Raw genomic sequence first — 19213 nt, forward strand, 5'->3', positions numbered from 1 at the left:
CTAATTGGCGTTAACTCGTCATAGACCAGGTCCTTCATGGTAATCTGTCGTCTCAATTGTGGACACTGACTTTCCGACGGATATGTGCCGCGAGTTCACCCATAAGAACTATACAAAAATGGGTTGAGGTGTCGGGTTAGTTGCCTACACTCGGAAAAACCATCCTACTATGAACCAGTAAGGAAAGTAGTAAAGTCGGGCGGAGCCGACTATATGATACCCTTCAGCACGTTCAACAGATCAATCCTAACAGACGTCGCATTTTTAAAGGACCAGTATATAATAAAGCAGCATTTTTCGATGGATTACCATCCGAACTATTCAAGACCGGTGGTAAGATGCTGATAAGGAGCATACGCCAACTGATTTATACAATTTGGATAGAGGAAAGCATGCCCAATGATTGGAACCTCAACATCCAATGTCCCGTTCACAAAAAAGACGACAAGACGATATGTGCCTAACTATAGAGGAATAAATTTCCATCCCATCGCATATAAAGTGCTATCCAGCGTACTGTATGAACTACTAAAGCCAATGGTCAATGACATTATTGGATCATAGCAATGCGGCTTCAGGCCTGCAAATCCACCATTTACCAGATTTTCACTCTGCGCTAAATCTTGGAAAAGAGCCACGAAAAACACATCGAAATATTCCACCTATTCGTCGACTACAAAACCGTTCAGAGGCGTTGAAAGCCGTGTCTGCCTTTGGCATTACTGAAAAATTACTACGGCTATGCAGAATAACTTCAACTGGCGCAAGGTCAGCCACTAAAGTCGGAAAGAACCTTTCAGAACCCTTCAATACCGAACGAGGATTCAGACAAAGTAACAGTTTGTCGTGTGACCTTTTTAATATCCTGCTGGAAAAGGCCATACGATTGGCAAAAGTGAACAGAAATGGCACTCTGTACACCAAACAACACATGTTACTCGCCTACGCCGATGACATCGACATAATGCGTCGAACATTGAGAGCGGTAACAGCCACCTTTGAACAAATTGACAACGAGTCTGCCAAAGGAGACTGGCAGTAAACGGCGAAAAGACAAAGCTGATGGTATCAACGCGCAAAACTTCCAGTATATTCGGACCAACTGTGGAACTTGAGAACGACAACTTCGAGGTAGTCACAGATTTTATATACCTTGGTACCGCCATAGATATTAAAAAAAGGTAATGACATCAGTTTTGAAATTCAAAGGAGAATAGTGTTGGCCAACATATGCTACTATGGTCTAAGTTAGCAGTTTAGAAAGAAGGCCACCTCCCACGCTGATACAACCCGTGCTGTTGTATGGATCTGAAGCATGGGTACCTGCGCAAGCAGAGGAGGCAGCTCTGAGAGAAAAATTATCCGAAATATCTATTTGCGGATCTACGTCGACAATAAATATCGCCGTCCAATGAACCATGAGTTGTACCATCTATTCTCAGATATCGACATAGTCAGGCGTATCGAGCTGAAGCGACTACGGTGGCTAGGTCATGTTGTGCAAATGGATGAGGATGATCCAGCTCAAAAGATATATAAAAGCGAGCCAACTGTTATGTCATAGCCCCCAGCAAAAAATTCCCGATCGAATTAAAGTCCACCATTCTTTATGAAAAATTTCGATATGTTCGAATTTAAAAATAAAAAAACTTAAATTTTTTTACTTGCAATTCAACAAACAAAAATTTTTATTAAACCCAAATAAAAATCTCCACAAACGACATTAGTTCCGCCAAGATCTACAACGCCATCAAGAGAACAGCCTCTTCGCATTTTAATCAACCTCCTCAATAGTTGGTCCAGTCGAACCACCTGGCGCCGGACCACCTGCTCCTCCTGGCATACCACCAGCATTTGGTGGTGGTGCAGCACCACCCTGATAGAGGCGCGTAATAATCGGATTACAAATCTTCTCCAGCTCCTTCTGCTTATACTCATATTCATCCTTCTCGGCCGTTTGATTTCCATCCAACCAGGAAATGGTTTCATTACATTTTTGCATTATCATTTGGCGATCGGAATCTGAAACCTTAGAACGGATATTGTCATCGTCCAATGTGGCTTTCATTTGGAAACAATATGATTCGAGAGCATTCTTCGCATTCACTCTCTCCCTTTGTTTCTCATCTTCATGGCGATATGCCTCGGCATCATTTACCATGCGTTCAATATCCTCCTTACTCAAGCGGCCCTTATCATTGGTAATGGTGATTTTATTTTCTTTATTTGTGGACTTCTCTATGGCGGTGACATTCAGAATACCATTGGCATCGATATCGAAAGTGACCTCAATTTGTGGTACACCACGGGGCGCAGGGGGTATGCCACTTAACTCAAATTTACCCAAGATATTGTTATCCTTGGTCATTGCCCGTTCACCTTCGAAGACCTGAATCAACACACCCGGCTGATTATCCGAATAGGTGGTAAAAACCTGAGTCTGCTTGGTGGGTATGGTGGTGTTACGTTTAATCAGGACAGTCATAACCCCTCCTGCAGTCTCAATACCCAATGACAAGGGGGTTACATCCAACAACAATAAATCCTGCACAGCCTCCGATTTATCACCATGCAGAATAGCAGCTTGCACCGCAGCACCATAGGCCACAGCCTCATCCGGGTTAATGGACTTATTCAAATCTTTGCCATTGAAAAAGTCCTGCAAAAGCTTTTGCACCTTCGGAATCCTAGTGGAACCACCAACCAAAACAATATCATGTATCTGACCCTTATCCATTTTTGCATCACGCAAGGCCTTGGCCACCGGCTCCATAGTACCACGGAATAAATCACCATTCAACTCCTCGAAGCGGGCTCTGGTAATGGACGTGTAAAAATCAATACCATCCATAAGGGAATCAATTTCAATGCTGGCCTGAGTCGAAGCAGACAAGGTACGTTTGGCCCGCTCACAGGCTGTACGCAAACGCCTCAAAGCCCTCTTATTCGTCGACAGGTCTTTCTTATGTTTCCTCTGAAATTCCTGAACGAAGTGGTTAACCATACGATTATCGAAATCTTCACCACCTAAATGGGTATCTCCGGCCGTGGACTTAACCTCAAAAATACCATCTTCAATGGTGAGAATGGAAACATCGAAGGTACCACCACCCAGATCGAAAATCAAAACATTTCTTTCCGAGGTACCCTTCTTATCCAAACCATAGGCAATGGCAGCGGCTGTGGGTTCATTAATAATACGCAGTACATTCAAGCCAGCAATTGCCCCAGCATCTTTGGTGGCCTGCCTCTGCGAATCGTTAAAATACGCCGGTACAGTGATGACCGCATCGCTTACAGTACGACCCATATACGCCTCGGCAGTTTCTTTCATTTTTGTCAAGACCATAGAGGACACCTCTTCGGGGAAGAAACATTTCTTTTCTCCCTTGTACTCGACACGGATTTTTGGCTTTCCACCATCGCTGACCACTTCGAAGGGCCAGTGCTTCATGTCACTCTGCACGGTGATGTCATCGAATTTGCGTCCAATCAGACGTTTGGCATCTGGAAAGAGGGGAAATAAAGAGGATTAATGATTTTCGGGAAGGAAAAACTGTTATCGGCAACATTTTTGAACCGAAAATTCTATGGAAAATCTGGTTATCGATAAAGTTTTGTAATAAAAACTCTGCAATCGATATGTGTCTATATAGAAAACGAACAAGACATTTGTAGATAAACATATCGAAGTATTATGTTATCGAACAAGTTTTTTTATAGAAAAAGTTTTCTATAGAAACCATTGTTATCGACCAATATAGTTATCGAAAAATATTTATATCACGGATGCATTCAATAGAATTTCTTGTTATCGAAATATTTTTCTACAGAAAACCTTTTTATCGGTCAATATTTATGTTGTTATCGTAAAAGAGTTCTTTATAAAAACTTGTTATCGAAAAATGTTTCCGTAAAAATCTTTGTTGTCGTAATATTTTTCTATAGAACACTTTGTTATCGAAAAGGTTTTCTAGTGTATCTTTTTATCGATTGAAAATCGATCAAATATTTTATCGAAAAATTAACCATAAAATATCTTTTTATCCAAAAATCATATATAAAAATTTATAGTTGTTATCGGTACATAAAACATTACTATCTAAAAATCTATCGGTAAGAAACATTGCTATCGAAGAAGTTTTCGTTAGAAAACATAGTTATCGAACTTGTTTTCCTTGGAAGACATTGCTATCGAACAGTTTCTTTCAGAAAAACTGGATATCGAACACAATTTACTTAAATATCTTATTTATCGAACGTTAAAAAATGCTTCTGTGGAAAATATTTATTTTTATAGAGCTATTCGAATATTTCTTATATGTAAAAAATTATTATCGATATATTGTTCAGTTGTAATCAAAAAATTTGTCCATAAGAAATGTTAATGAATATATTTGGTACCGAAAAAAACTTGTTATCGCCAGTTTTTCTAAAAAAATGTTTATTGTTATCGAATAAGCTTTCTAGTTCTAATATTATTATCGAAGAAGTTGCCTCTCATATTTTCGATGACACACATTGTTGGCTATAGAAAACCTTGCTGTAGAATAGATTTTCTATAGAAATTATTGTTATTGAACTATTTTGTCATCGATAAAATCGAAAAAGTTATCTATGGAAAACCTTGTTATCGAATAAATTTTCTATACAAGTTGCTGTTATTAAGGGAACCCCACCCATTCTCGATTTTAATTTTTGAAGATTTTCAATGGGCTGGTAAATCAATACCAATGCTTGTTAAGGTTTGTAACTTTGCACATACATAATTGAAGATTTAAAAGAGAAGAAAAATAATGTACATTTTTTTTTTGTTATTGTTTTGTTGTTGTTTTTGTAATTAAAGACAAGTCCTTATTTTTGATGGCGGGCATGATAACTCCTCACTGGAACATCGGAATCCGAAAATTCCAACGGCGTTAGAAAGAGTACATGTCTGGCTCTCGTATGAACTAGGATTATTGACTTCGCTCTAAAATTAACAAAATGGTGGACCTTTGATAAAATATTTTTGGAAAATCGTCGATTTTTTACCAAAAACCAAGTTAAAAAATAAGGAAGATCTTCACCGATTGGCTTTATCCTAGTTCATACGATAGATATACACTCCCAGAGAAACGTTGCAAAATTTGGAACCGATTGGATTATAAGTTTTTGAGTTATCGTGCCCGCCATTCGCAAAAAAATGTTTAGAGAAAAACTCGTTTAAAGTTTGAGAAGCCCTTTAGCCGTCACTTGGTGCTGACACAATAAATCGGATATATCTTCAAGAGTTCTTGAGATTTGCACTTGAAATTTTGTAGGGACATTCTTTAATTAGTGTAGATTCGAATTATATCAACAAAAATGTTGACCCCGAGAATGGGGGGGTCCTCTTAAACTAATTTGTTATCCATCAATTAGTATGGATAATATTTAATATAGAAACATTTTGTATAAAAAACACATTTGTCGACCACCTTTTAAAAAAAAAAAACTTGTTATCGAAAATGCTCTCAGGGGAACCCCTTGTTATCGAACATATTTTCTATTAAATATCCTTGTTATCCAACTAATTTTCTATCGGTATTGGTATTATTATCAAAACGGATTTGTTATCAAAACCCAATTTATCGAAAATATTTTCATTAGAAAATCTTGTTATCGGAAATATTTCCATTAAATAATCTTATTATTGAAAAGCTTTGCTACTGAAAACCCAGTTATAACAAGTGAAAAAGCGTTAAGTTCGGCCGGGCCGAACTTTGGATACCCTCCACCATAGATATACGGGCAGGTACTAGAAATGAAAATATAGGGAACATGTCAAAAAGTGGACCTATACCGACATTTCTAAAAACGGATTATGTAAACCATAATGTAAACAACAATACGAATTTCAGAAAATTTTAATGGATAATTATACCTCCAGCCTTACAGCTAATGACGGTGTATACACTTTAACACAATGAAAATGTGCCTCATCGAAATATTGGTTCTAGACCCCATGTTTCTTTGGACCAAATCCGTTTCAGTAAAGTTGGTTTTCATTCAAACCTCGCACATCTTATTATTTTTCCAAACTTAGTTCAAATTCGAAGATGGGGAATATCGGTCCACTTCTTCTGGTACCTCCACACAGGGGCTAGGTCTAAATGCGGCTATAGTTCATTATCGAACCTTACGTTCTAATTTTTTATCTCGCTATCCTCCGCAGGTGAAATGATTACAACAGAGCCTTAGAACCAAAATTCAAACGCGTAACAAATCAGATAACTATTTTAATATAAAAAAGGGGGTTATATGGGGACTACCCCAAAAAGGGGGCGAATATTAATAATTTTTGGTAGGGAGATTTGTTACCATATACGACTACAAAATACCAAATTGCAGCAAATTCGGTTGATAAACGCGTTCAAGAACCCCAAAATACCGAAAATTGGGGGTATCCTTATATGGGGGCTATCCGTAAAAATGGATCTATATTCATAATTTTTTGTGGGGAGATTTGGTACCTATTAAGAACTCAAAATACTAAATTACAGCTAATTCGGTGGAAAAATACGATCAAAACCCCCAAAATACTGAAAATTAGGAGGTACCGTTATATGGGGACTACCAGAAAAAGTGAACCTATATCCATAATTTTTTGTGGAGAAATTTATTACCCAATAGGAACCCAATATAGCAAATTTCAGCGAATTCCGTTGAAAAACGCGGTCAAGAACCCCAAAATACCGAAAATTGAGGGGTACCGTTATATGGGGGGTACCAGAAAAAATTGACCTATATTTATAATTTTTAGTAGGTTTATTTGGTACCCAATAAGAACTCAAAGTACCACGCTCAAGAAACACGCTAAAGAACCTCAAAATACCGAAATTTTGGGGTTACCCTTACATGGGGGCTGTCCGAAAAAATGGACCTATATTTATAATTTTTAGTGGGGATATTTGCTACCCAATAAGAACTCAAAGTACCAAATTTCAGCGAATTCGGTTGAAAAACACGCTCAAGAACCTCAAAATACCGAAAATTGGGGGGTATCCTTATATGGGAGCTATGCCTAAACGTGGACCGATATAGCCCATCTTCGAACTTGACCTGCCTGCAGACAAAAGACGACTCTATGCAAAATTTTGGCGCTCTATCTCAATTCGTTTAGACGCTAGAGTGATTACAACAGACAGACGGACATGCATAAATAGTCTTAGAATTTTACGCTGATCAAGAATATATATACTTTATAGGGTCGGAAATGAGTATTTCGATGCGTTACAAACGGAAAAACAAAACTAATATACCCTCCATACTATGGTGGAGGGTATAAAAAAAAGTTCTGCAAACAAACTTCTTATCGATAAACGTTTCCATATAAAAACTTGTTGTCGATAAAGTTATCTGTAGAAAACCTTGTTATTGACAACGTGTTATATTTAAAAATTATTTTTTCCAATAGAAAATTAGTTGTTATCGAACAAATTTTCTATTGGAAAATGTTATTACCGAGCTAATTGCCTTAAGAAAAATTTGTTATCGAACGGATTTTTATACCCTCCACCATAGTATGGAGGGTATATTAGTTTTGTTTTTCCGTTTGTAACGCATCGAAATACTCATTTCCGACCCTATGGGTACCAAATAAACCTACTAAAAATTATAAATATAGGTCAATTTTTTCTGGTACCCCCCATATAACGGTACCCCTCAATTTTCGGTATTTTGGGGTTCTTGACCGCGTTTTTCAACGGAATTCGCTGAAATTTGCTATATTGGGTTCCTATTGGGTAATAAATTTCTCCACAAAAAATTATGGATATAGGTTCACTTTTTCTGGTAGTCCCCATATAACGGTACCTCCTAATTTTCAGTATTTTGGGGGTTTTGATCGTATTTTTCCACCGAATTAGCTGTAATTTAGTGGTGGAGGGTATAAAAAAAAGTTCTGCAAACAAACTTCTTATCGATAAACGTTTCCATATAAAAACTTGTTGTCGATAAAGTTATCTGTAGAAAACCTTGTTATTGACAACGTGTTATATTTAAAAATTATTTTTTCCAATAGAAAATTAGTTGTTATCGAACAAATTTTCTATTGGAAAATGTTATTACCGAGCTAATTGCCTTAAGAAAAATTTGTTATCGAACGGATTTTTATACCCTCCACCATAGTATGGAGGGTATATTAGTTTTGTTTTTCCGTTTGTAACGCATCGAAATACTCATTTCCGACCCTATGGGTACCAAATAAACCTACTAAAAATTATAAATATAGGTCAATTTTTTCTGGTACCCCCCATATAACGGTACCCCTCAATTTTCGGTATTTTGGGGTTCTTGACCGCGTTTTTCAACGGAATTCGCTGAAATTTGCTATATTGGGTTCCTATTGGGTAATAAATTTCTCCACAAAAAATTATGGATATAGGTTCACTTTTTCTGGTAGTCCCCATATAACGGTACCTCCTAATTTTCAGTATTTTGGGGGTTTTGGTCGTATTTTTCCACCGAATTAGCTGTAATTTAGTATTTTGAGTTCTTAATAGGTACCAAATCTCCCCACAAAAAATTATGAATATAGATCCATTTTTACGGATAGCCCCCATATAAGGATACCCCCAATTTTCGGTATTTTGGGGTTCTTGAACGCGTTTATCAACCGAATTTGCTGCAATTTGGTATTTTGTAGTCGAATATGGTAACAAATCTCCCTACCAAAAATTATTAATATTCGCCCCCTTTTTGGGGTAGTCCCCATATAACCCCCTTTTTTATATGAAAATAGTTATCTGATTTGTTACGCGTTTGAATTTTGGTTCTAAGGCTCTGTTGTAATCATTTCACCTGCGGAGGATAGCGAGATAAAAAATTAGAACGTAAGGTTCGATAATGAACTATAGCCGCATTTAGACCTAGCCCCTGTGTGGAGGTACCAGAAGAAGTGGACCGATATTCCCCATCTTCGAATTTGAACTAAGTTTGGAAAAAATAATAAGATGTGCGAGGTTTGAATGAAAACCAACTTTACTGAAACGGATTTGGTCCAAAGAAACATGGGGTCTAGAACCAATATTTCGATGAGGCACATTTTCATTGTGTTAAAGTGTATACACCGTCATTAGCTGTAAGGCTGGAGGTATAATTATCCATTAAAATTTTCTGAAATTCGTATTGTTGTTTACATTATGGTTTACATAATCCGTTTTTAGAAATGTCGGTATAGGTCCACTTTTTGACATGTTCCCTATATTTTCATTTCTAGTACCTGCCCGTATATCTATGGTGGAGGGTATCCAAAGTTCGGCCCGGCCGAACTTAACGCTTTTTCACTTGTTTATATTCAAATGGTTATCTGATTTGTTCCGCGTTTTGAGTTTGGTTCCAAGACTCTGATGCAATCATTTCACCTGCGGAGGATATCGAGATAAAAATTTTGAATTTGAACTAAGATTGGAAGAAATAATAAGATGGACAAAGTTTGGATGAAAACTACATTTTTTGTAACGGATTTAGTCCAAAGAAACATGGGGTGTAGAACCAATATTTCGATTAGCCATAGTATATATTTATCCATTAAAAATTAATGCATTTTTTGTTATGGTTTACATAATCCCTTTTTAGAAATGTAGGTATAGGTCCACTTTATGGTATGCTCCCTATATTTTCATTTCTTGTACCTGTCAGTATATCTATGGTGGAGGGTATCCAAAGTTCGGCCCGGCCGAACTTAACGCTTTTTCACTTGTTTATATTTAAAAATCGTATAAAATATTGTTTTCAAGCTAATTTTCTGCAAAACTAAGTTCCTATGTTCGGATTCTGCAACATTCTTCTATTAATCGATTTTCCCCCAATGCCCTCTTCACAAATTTGACAAGTCTTACCACTTTTTGAGCCGATCAATAATTTTAATAGAAATTGATTAACGTCCATTCAACCCCTTTAAAAATAATTTAAATTTATTTTTTATAAATAGTACATTTTATTTTAAAATTACATCTATTTTAGGATTACAGCCAAACGTTAAATTAATTACACATGGAAGACTTTTAGAGCATTGCAGGCAGAGGTGGAGGAGGACATTGAAAACGGGCATGGCAATAAAACAACAACATTACTACAGATGCAGAGCGATAGCAGAACAACTTGTTTAAAAAACTGAAATTAAACAACAACCAAAAGAAAAGAAAGACAAACAAATTTAGTGAATTAGTACTTTTTTGCTGTACACAACAACAACATTATTACAAAAAAAAAATAACAAAAACAATAAAAGAGACGGGGATGGGCAATACTATAGTTGAAGAGTGGGGGTTCTATGATAGAATGATATTGGATTAATACGATAGGGCTAACGTTATGTATTTAATTTCTAGAACCTAATGATCTTATACTACAAAAATCTAATCAGAAATTTTAGCAAGGTCAGTTCCTCGCCAAATTTTTGCAAACATATATCACATACGAGAAATTCTTCTCCTCTTCAAAAGTAAATATTGATACATGACTGACAGCTATTTATAAATACCCACAAAGTAGTGACAATGAAAATCGCCTATGAATTGTGTGAAGACGGATTGCTCGGCAGACGGTGAAACATTCCCAAAATATTTTTGATACATCAAGGCATGAATGAAATGCGTTTAAAGGCACACATGCAAGAAGAAACAAAAAATAAGACAAAATGATAATCATCAACGAACTGTGAAATCAAAACTTTTTGATTATTGCAAATTTTTAAAAAAATTGTGTGTGTGTGTGAGTCTGTGATCGTGTGTCTATATCTGTTTAATTTTATTTTCAATTTGTTCGACTAATGCAGGCGATGCCATTTTCGCTATTCAAATGTGTTTTAGCCACAATCAAAAATAATTTTTTGGCAAACCAACCAACTGCTGCTGGTCATAAACATTGGCTATTAATGACGTGGTTAAAACGTACAACACAATAGTAGCATGTTAGAATGCATGTGGGGTGTATATTAGATGGGGTCGATTTTTTTTCAGAAGGGAAATAGTTAATGGTCAACTATTCATTGGCGCCCAATGTAATAAAAATGAAATGTCTATTTAAGATATTAAAAATGGACAAAAACTCAATGCACTGAAAATGGCGCCCAACGAAAATGAGAATCATAAATAAAAAATAACAGTACCCAATCTGCCCCAAAATATCGAAATTTGAGATGTAGCATTGCATGGGAGATTCCCTAAAAATTGAACCAATATTGATCATGAGAAAATTAGAGCCCATTCGGTTGAAAAGCGTGTTCAATATTGATCATTTTGGAGGACCATACCAAAACATAAAATAACAAATTACAGCCAATTAGGTAGAAACATGTGCCCAAAACCATCAAAATACCGAATATTGAAGGGTAATGTTAAATGGGTGGCAACCCTGAGACATTAAAAAAAATTAATATTTTTTCGTAGGCAGATCTGATAACCAAAGTGAATCCAAAATACCTAATTATTTTGCCTATTCTCTTGAAAAACATGACAAAAATCATCAAAATATCCTATATTTTTAAGTACCGTTATATGGGGGCTACACAAAAACGTTGACCGATATATCCCATTTGCAATACCAAACATCCTACTGGCAATGTATGAGCAAAATTTCAGATCTCTATCTAAAAAAATTTACAAAAAAAATCAATGCATTATAAATGGCGCCCAACAGAATACAAATGTAATTTCCATGAATGTTACGCTGAAAATTGGGAGTATCGTTATATGGAGGTAGCACCTGATTGTGGTGGACAAATTTTCTACCCATTAAGAAGCCAAAAAATCAATTTAGAACCAATTCATTTGAAAAGAGTGTCTAATCTATAGAAACCCTATATATTTTTGAAAATTGTCTTAACCCATTTCAATATTTTTCGTACTTTGTTACTTGAAATATATTTCGGGGACATTCGCATATATATATGAGAGACATTCAATCATTTGTTGGCGTTTTTTCCTTTTTCTGTTTATGTGGCGGGCGCTGATAATGACAGCGATGGCAATGGACATCATAATGATGGTTGCCTTTTTGAAAGGTTGGTGCGGTTGCACCCGCATCAACTATCGAGAAATTATATTTAGTATCTATGCTTGAATTGATTGAGGACAAACAGGCGGACATTCATAATCTATAGACACAAGAGGAAACGACAAAAGCAAACAACCAAGATCATTAGAAGAACATTGTAAATAAGGTATTTGAGGAAAATATATTACAAAAATATTGTTATTATAAAATAGAAGATTAAAATTTGCAACAAAATCTCGGAAGTATTGAGACTCCAATGTAAACAAAAATTGCTGCAAGGATAACTAAAATACCGAACTACAGACAAAGTTGGAAAACGTGACGAAAATACCCAATAATGAGAAGCATAGTTATAAGGAGGGTATATCAAAACGTGGAGCGATATACATCAATTCTCAAAGTCGTAGCAATGTAGGTCAAACAAATTAAAGGTTTATCTTAAATATTGCGATCCAAATGTGATTGCAGTAGACGAACATGGCTAAATCTACATGGAATTTTATTCTGATTATTTATATGTATCCTATGGAATCCCCGACGAATATTTGAGGGTGTTGCAAACGGAATAACAAATATAAGCAAGTCGACAAACAACGACCCCTCATCATCCAGCAATAGCGAGCCAAAATCTCGTACAGATGTGGACGGCTTTAGGACTGTAGTCGAGGGTATTGCTATAAGTACACAGACAATTATTAAACAATTTCAATTGTGATTAACACAGTTTAAGACCCCGCCTGTCTCGGAAGCCATTTTCAACTTCCCTCTATGTAAAAGTATAAATATTCCTTATCGGAGTAAAATTCTAAAATTAGACACATCCGCCTGACACACCCGCTCTGTTGTAATCACTATATCCAGGTTAATTTCGAAGATGGGCTATATCGATCTATAGTCCCCATATAACGGTACTCGCAAATTTCCCCCATCTATGTATTTTTTTCGGGTACCGCCATATAAAGATACCCGCAAAAGTTCCGCGTTTTGTGGTTTCTGAGCGCATCTTGCAACTGAATTCGCTGTAATTTGGTACTTTGTGTTTTTAATGGGTAATAAATCTCCACATTATCAATACCGGTTCACTTTTTGTGAAATAGACCCGATATAAAGATACCCTCATTTGGGAAGTTTGGACACGTTTTTCAAACGAAATGGTTGCAATTTGATATTTGGGATTCATATTTGCTATGAAATCTCTTTACTAAAATATATCAACATCGGCCAACTTTTTATGGTAGTACTCATATATTTTGCCCTCTGTATTCTGAGGATTTTAGACACATGTTAATTTATGTTTAATAACCCCTACCTAAAAATGTTACCCATTTTTGATTATATCGGAGTTTTAAGCTACGTGGGGTTGAAACTTTTATGTCTAGTAAAGCGGTGTACACATTATCATTTTTGACTGTCAACTTTTTTATCGATTTCTGACTGTCCAACAACCATAAATATTTTTGTGGTTGCCTTGTGAATGACGGACATGTAAGGCCACACTATCAAACAAGCAAAATTTGGGCAAGAGTGCCATTCAAAAATGATAGTGTGTACACCGCATAACTGTCAGTGCATATATGGTGGAGGGTATTCAATGTTCGGCACGGCTGAACTTAATGCTTTTTCACTTGTTAAAGCCATTTTCAGGTCCTTCGCGTTTCTGGTGTTTTAATGTTTCAACGTTTTCTTCAAAATTAAGCACACATTCCTAAAAGGATTATTATCTGAGCCTTGGGTGATGTTTTGAGGTATTTAGGACAGGATCCAAAGGTTCTGGAATCTTACGTAGTAAGTTTGGGAAGACGAAGACGAAGACGAAGGCCAGCGAGATCCCCATCATCACTGAACTTTATTCCATGTTTAGCTTGAAAATGTTTATATATTCCTTCTGCAGAAAAACACATCCATACCTTCGCTGAGCCGCCATCATGCTTGAATGTGGGAATGAGATTATAACGAGATTAGCTTGTTGTTGTCTCGCCAAATTTGTACGCATCCATCCAAAAGTTTCCTATTGAGTTTGGACTCATCCATAAAAACAACACTTTTTCAGAAGTATAGACATTAAGTGAGAAACACATCCGAGGATTCCGGCCGAGCCTCTTAAGTTGGATTTGTATGAAATGTCAATTTATTAAGGAATATGGGTGCCAAATCTGAATTTGAGCGCTATTCTTCTTTATTCTTTTACAATAAGACTCTAAATATAACCAGAGAGTCTAGAGTCAGCGACGGTAGAAAGGAAGGAAAATTAAAAAATACGACATTTTGAATAATACGGAATCTCCTGATTACTAAAACACAATCAAATTTGATCTGCACAACGTATAATATTCTGCCAGAAAATTAAAACAAATAATTGACATTTTGTGCCGCTAGCCGCTATCTCTTTCGTTTGGGTTTCACGCCGGCGAAAAAGGATGCCAATTCTGAAGTCCTCTTATGTGTTTCCCCCTTTATTCGTTTGATGTTCTGTTTTTGCTTAATAATGCCGCTAATATAAGGTTTTCTGACAGCATGCCGACTTTTATATCCAAATTTCTGATGCACTGTTTGAGTTATAACACCACTTCCAAATTACCGTTCCAAACACTAAGCCAATTACAAATTACCGTAGGCCAATTACCAATTACCGTCCCAAACACTAAAGGGCTAAGCAGAATGCTCGCGTTGAGCCGTCCGTCGCGTTATATGTTATCGAAAATACAACAACCACAAGGAAACTATATGCGTTTTTTATCGCTTCCTTGTGGTTGTTGTATTTTCGATAACATATAACGCGACGGATGGCTCAACGCGAGCATTCTGCTTAGCCCTTAAGCCTGTTGTGCGCCAATTACAGAAGGTTGGATGCGTCTTTAGTGCGAATAATGCGAAGGTTGCCAGCGTTATCTATAAATTAATTTTTAAGCCGGTTTGTCATCGTTAAGTGTTTTCTATATATTTATATTAAGTTCGTTATAACCGAATTAAAATAAATGAAAGATGGGACCGAATACATAGTTCGTTATAAAAGAATTCGCTATAAGAGCAAAGATTTGTATAAATATGTCTTAAGACTTTGGCCCAGCAAATATGTTCGCTATAAAGAAAGTTCGTTATAAACGGTATTCGTTATAATTTTTACATAAGATATCGCGAATTATTAATGATTTGTCATGTTTATTATAGGGGTACGAATACGGATTTTGCATCCTATATATTTTTGTTGATGAACGGATTTTCAAGTCCTTTAGACACAAATTTATTGATAATAAAAAATATCGCTTAAATGTAAGATCAAAAATGTATCACTTCCCCTAAAAGTGTCAAATGTATGCCTTTTGTTTACTTTAAAATACATTCAAATTGAGAAGAGTTGTCTGACAAAAAACAGGAGCATCAAAATAAATTTATTTTAAAACAACACTTATTTATATACATGTTTCAATTGATGTAGAAGAAATTCCCATTCGAATTATGAAAATATTGACCAGCTACATTAACAAATATCAGCTGACTGACAGCTCCATATAATTTTACTTGTCTAACCAATCAGGATTTAGTTCCTCGCGTTTAAAAATACTCTAAATCTGCAATATTTTAGTAATAAACCATCAGCTGTTATTTGGTTACTTATACTGTTACATTTCATTCATAATTCTTATCTTCATTCGGTTAAGAATACATATAAAAATTTGCTGTTTTATATTATAGTAATATTTACTGTCAGATGTCATATTCTTGTTATGCATATTGTTTTTTTTTTAATTTTTAAGGGTTGTCATTTTGGTATACTCTTGTAGGAGAAGTGATGCATTTTTGGTGCAAAACCAGGGTTACATTCATGGCACATTGAATAGGTAGTCCATTTAGCACAGCTGATGTCTTGATTAACTGTCAAAGTGGGTAATTTCTACTTGAATTCGATTAGCAGTGTTGCCAACCATGTGAAATATTATATGGAAAAAATTGACAGATGGTCGAGACATAAACAAATTATGTTTATTTGGCATTGTACCGCGTTTAGATTTACAAAATTCACTCGATCTCAGATGACAGTTCCATAGCGTATACGTCAAATATAATCCACTGGATTTGGCACGCATACGCTATGGAATTGACATTTGAAATCAAGTGATGTTTATAAGTCTATACGCACTCTTGGATTGCAATCAAATCGAGATAATGCATTTTTTTGATTTTATATGGTAATTGTACGTTTACATTGTACTGGATGTCGTTAACCCAAAGATATGGCACAATTATACAAGATAGTCTTATGCAGTCATATGTTTCCAATTTTTTTCTAAATTTTACTTTTGACAACAGTCAGTTTTCAAGATCTTAATGAAAAAACTTCCTTTGAAATTTACGCTAAGCTTGTTTTCATTGAAAATAATTGATAGAGTATGGGTTTAAACTATCAATTCCATTGCATATATGCCAAATAAACCATCATGAATAGGTTAATGTATATGCGGTTTAAGTCGAGGAAAATGCATCTCAATTTAGCATTTAAATCGAGGTAATGCACATTATCGCGTTTAAAACTATAGTCTAAACGCGCCTAATCATATACGTTAAATATAACCTACTGTATTTATAAAAATAATTCTGAAGTTATCTAAACGCGCTTTAAAGACATATTTATATTCAATTTATTTTAATAAAACACGCCATTTAGATTGTCAATTATCCATTTTATACGTCTAATTCATTACATATCATAATTGGGTGATTAACTCGATAAGCCATTAATTTACTCGGTTTGATAACTTGCATGCAAAATAATAATCCGTTAACGCATTTACATTAAGTAGGTTAATTTGTGAAATTTGTGCGTTTACATTATGGCTTTCAAACACAATTAACACTTATCTGCAAGCTGCATTTTCAGCCCACACTCCTTCTTACTTACCAAAAATGGTATTATTTGGATTCATAGCCACCTGATTTTTGGCAGCATCGCCGATTAAACGTTCCGTATCGGTGAATGCCACATATGATGGGGTAACACGATTGCCTTGATCATTGGCAATGATTTCAACTTTGCCATGTTGAAAGACGCCAACACATGAATAGGTCGTACCCAAGTCGATGCCAACGGCCGGAACTTTAGCCGCCATTTTTCAGGCAAATCAACAATGAAACCTTTACGATGTTCAATAACAGCAGCCATAAACACGTGTAACACGTCCGAGTCCACAGACAACAACAACATCGGTGACGTTCAACAAAATTACGAGAAAGAAAAGAAACAAAATTTTTTCATAATGATTAATTAGTTTTTTTGTTGTTTTCTATTCTTGACATTACATAATGGCCTTGAACATGGCACTCAAACATAGATGTACCTTTGTTCCTTTTTCTTTTCAGCAAGAAAATCGAAAATGGGTTCTATTAGGAACCCCTCGATGTTTTTTGTTGGTTGCGTTTTAAAATGTAAAACGATACAGATATAGCGATATTATCAAAAATAAAAGGACAAAGGCTAAAACGCGCAGGAATTCAAGCGCTTTATCCTTTTGCAGCTCCACAGCGTCAGAGGTTATTGGCAAAATGTTAGATAACAAAAAAGTAGACAAAAACTGTAGATCCTTTGAGGAAAAGTCCTTATTTTCGTTAGATGGAAAATTTTTAAAGTTGTTTTTTTTAAATTTGAATTTTCTAGATTATTTTTATTCCTTATTTTCGATTTCGTTTTTATATTTATTTTTTATTTTTAGTTGTTGGCCACAAACGTATTCACTGCAAAATTTGCCACGATTTGCTTGCTGTTTGGTTTCCCGTTTATGTTCCGTCCACGATCGCTGCTAAATGTCGTTTGTTGATCTCCACGGTTCTGGTGTTCAGTAAATGCACTTTCTTTTTTCGATTCGAATCCATTCCCCCTCTCTCAGGTTTTGTCGATCTCTTCGTTGCAATTTGCATTTGTTGCAAATTCACTTTCGTTGCAAGACAAGAGAATTCTCTGAAGAATTGCCTATGCTGTTAGATTTTTAAATAAATATGAATTGTAATAAAATTTTGTTAATTTATTTGCAGAAGCGGAAGTACATTTATTTTATTACACTAAAATACAATTCGATTTTTTTTTCTAAATAGACAAATACATATTCATACCCTCCACCATAAAGGTGATTTAGGATATGTTTAGACTACTAAATCCACTCGATCTCAAATGTAAATTCCTTTGCGTATACGTCACCTTAATCCTGTTCACAAATCCAGTGGATCGAGTGGATATATATATATATATGATAGCACGGGTAGTATCAGCGGCCATGTTTCTAAACTGCTTACTTAGGCCATAGTAGAATCTGTTGGCCATCACAATCCTTCTCCGAATTTCAAAACTGATTTCATTCGTTTTATTTATGGCGGTACCAAGACATATAAAGTCTTTAACTACCTCGAAGCTGTAGCACTCAAGTTCCACAGTTGGTCCGAGTCTACTGGACGTCTTGCGCGTTGATACCATCAGCTTGATCTTATCGCCGTTTACTACCAGACCCACTTTGGCAGACTCCTTTTCAATTTGTTCAAAGGTGGCTGTTACCGCTCGCAATGTTCGACCCATTATATCGATGTCGTCGGCGTAGGCGAGTAAATGGTGTTGTTTGGTGTACAGAGTGCCATTTCTGTTCACCTTTGCGTCTCGTATGACCTTTTCCAGTAGGATGTTAAAAAGATCACACGACAAACTGTCACCTTGTCTGAATCCTCTTTCGGTATTGAAGGGCTCCGATAGGTCCTTTCCTACTTTAACTGCTGACCTTGTGCCACTTAAAGTTATCCTGCATAGCCGTATTAATTATGCAATAATGCCGAACGTAGACATGGCTTTAAACACCTCTGAACGGATGGGGCTGTCGAATGCGGCTTTATAGTCGACAATTATGTGGTATGTGTCGATGTGTTTTTCGTGGGTCTTTTCTAGGATTTGGCGCAGAGTGAAAATCTGGTCAATGGTGGATTTGCCAGGTCTGAAACCGCATTGGTATGGTCCAAAAATTGACCATTGGCTTCAATCGTTCACACAGCACACTGGTTAGCACTTTATATGCGATGGGAAGAAGACTTATTCCTCTATAGTTGGCACATATCGTCTTGTCTCCTTTTTTGTGCACGGGACATTGGATGCTGAGGTTCCAATCATTGGGCATGCATTCATCTGGCCAAATTGTGCTAATTAGCTGGTGCATGCTCCTGA

At 36.0% G+C, this 19213-nt stretch overlaps 1 protein-coding gene across 1 annotated transcript; it reads right to left on the reverse strand.

Annotated features, from left to right (window-relative positions):
- Positions 1 to 1774: 1774 nt before the first annotated feature.
- LOC133322092 (heat shock 70 kDa protein cognate 4-like) lies at positions 1775 to 17126 on the reverse strand. Its single transcript, XM_061531159.1, has 2 exons — positions 16919 to 17126; positions 1775 to 3507 (listed from the first exon to the last, which is right to left on the reverse strand). The coding sequence occupies exons 1-2, from the start codon at positions 17124 to 17126 to the stop codon at positions 1775 to 1777; spliced, it is 1941 nt and encodes a 646-aa protein (XP_061387143.1).
- Positions 17127 to 19213: the final 2087 nt, after the last annotated feature.

The sequence above is a fragment of the Musca vetustissima genome, unplaced genomic scaffold (assembly GCF_032173495.1).
Source record: "Musca vetustissima isolate MV318-11 ecotype Yass unplaced genomic scaffold, APGP_CSIRO_Mvet_v1 utg25376, whole genome shotgun sequence".
Taxonomy (NCBI): Eukaryota; Metazoa; Arthropoda; class Insecta; order Diptera; family Muscidae; genus Musca; species Musca vetustissima.

Coding starts and splice junctions, on each gene's coding strand:
- LOC133322092 (XM_061531159.1), bottom strand. CDS start 17,126: ATGGCGGCTAAAGTTCCGGCCGTTGGCATCGACTTGGGTACGACCTAT. Junction 3,508..16,918: donor TCCAAATAATACCATTTTTG/GTAAGTAAGAAG, acceptor CCCTCTTTCCAG/ATGCCAAACGTCTGATTGGA.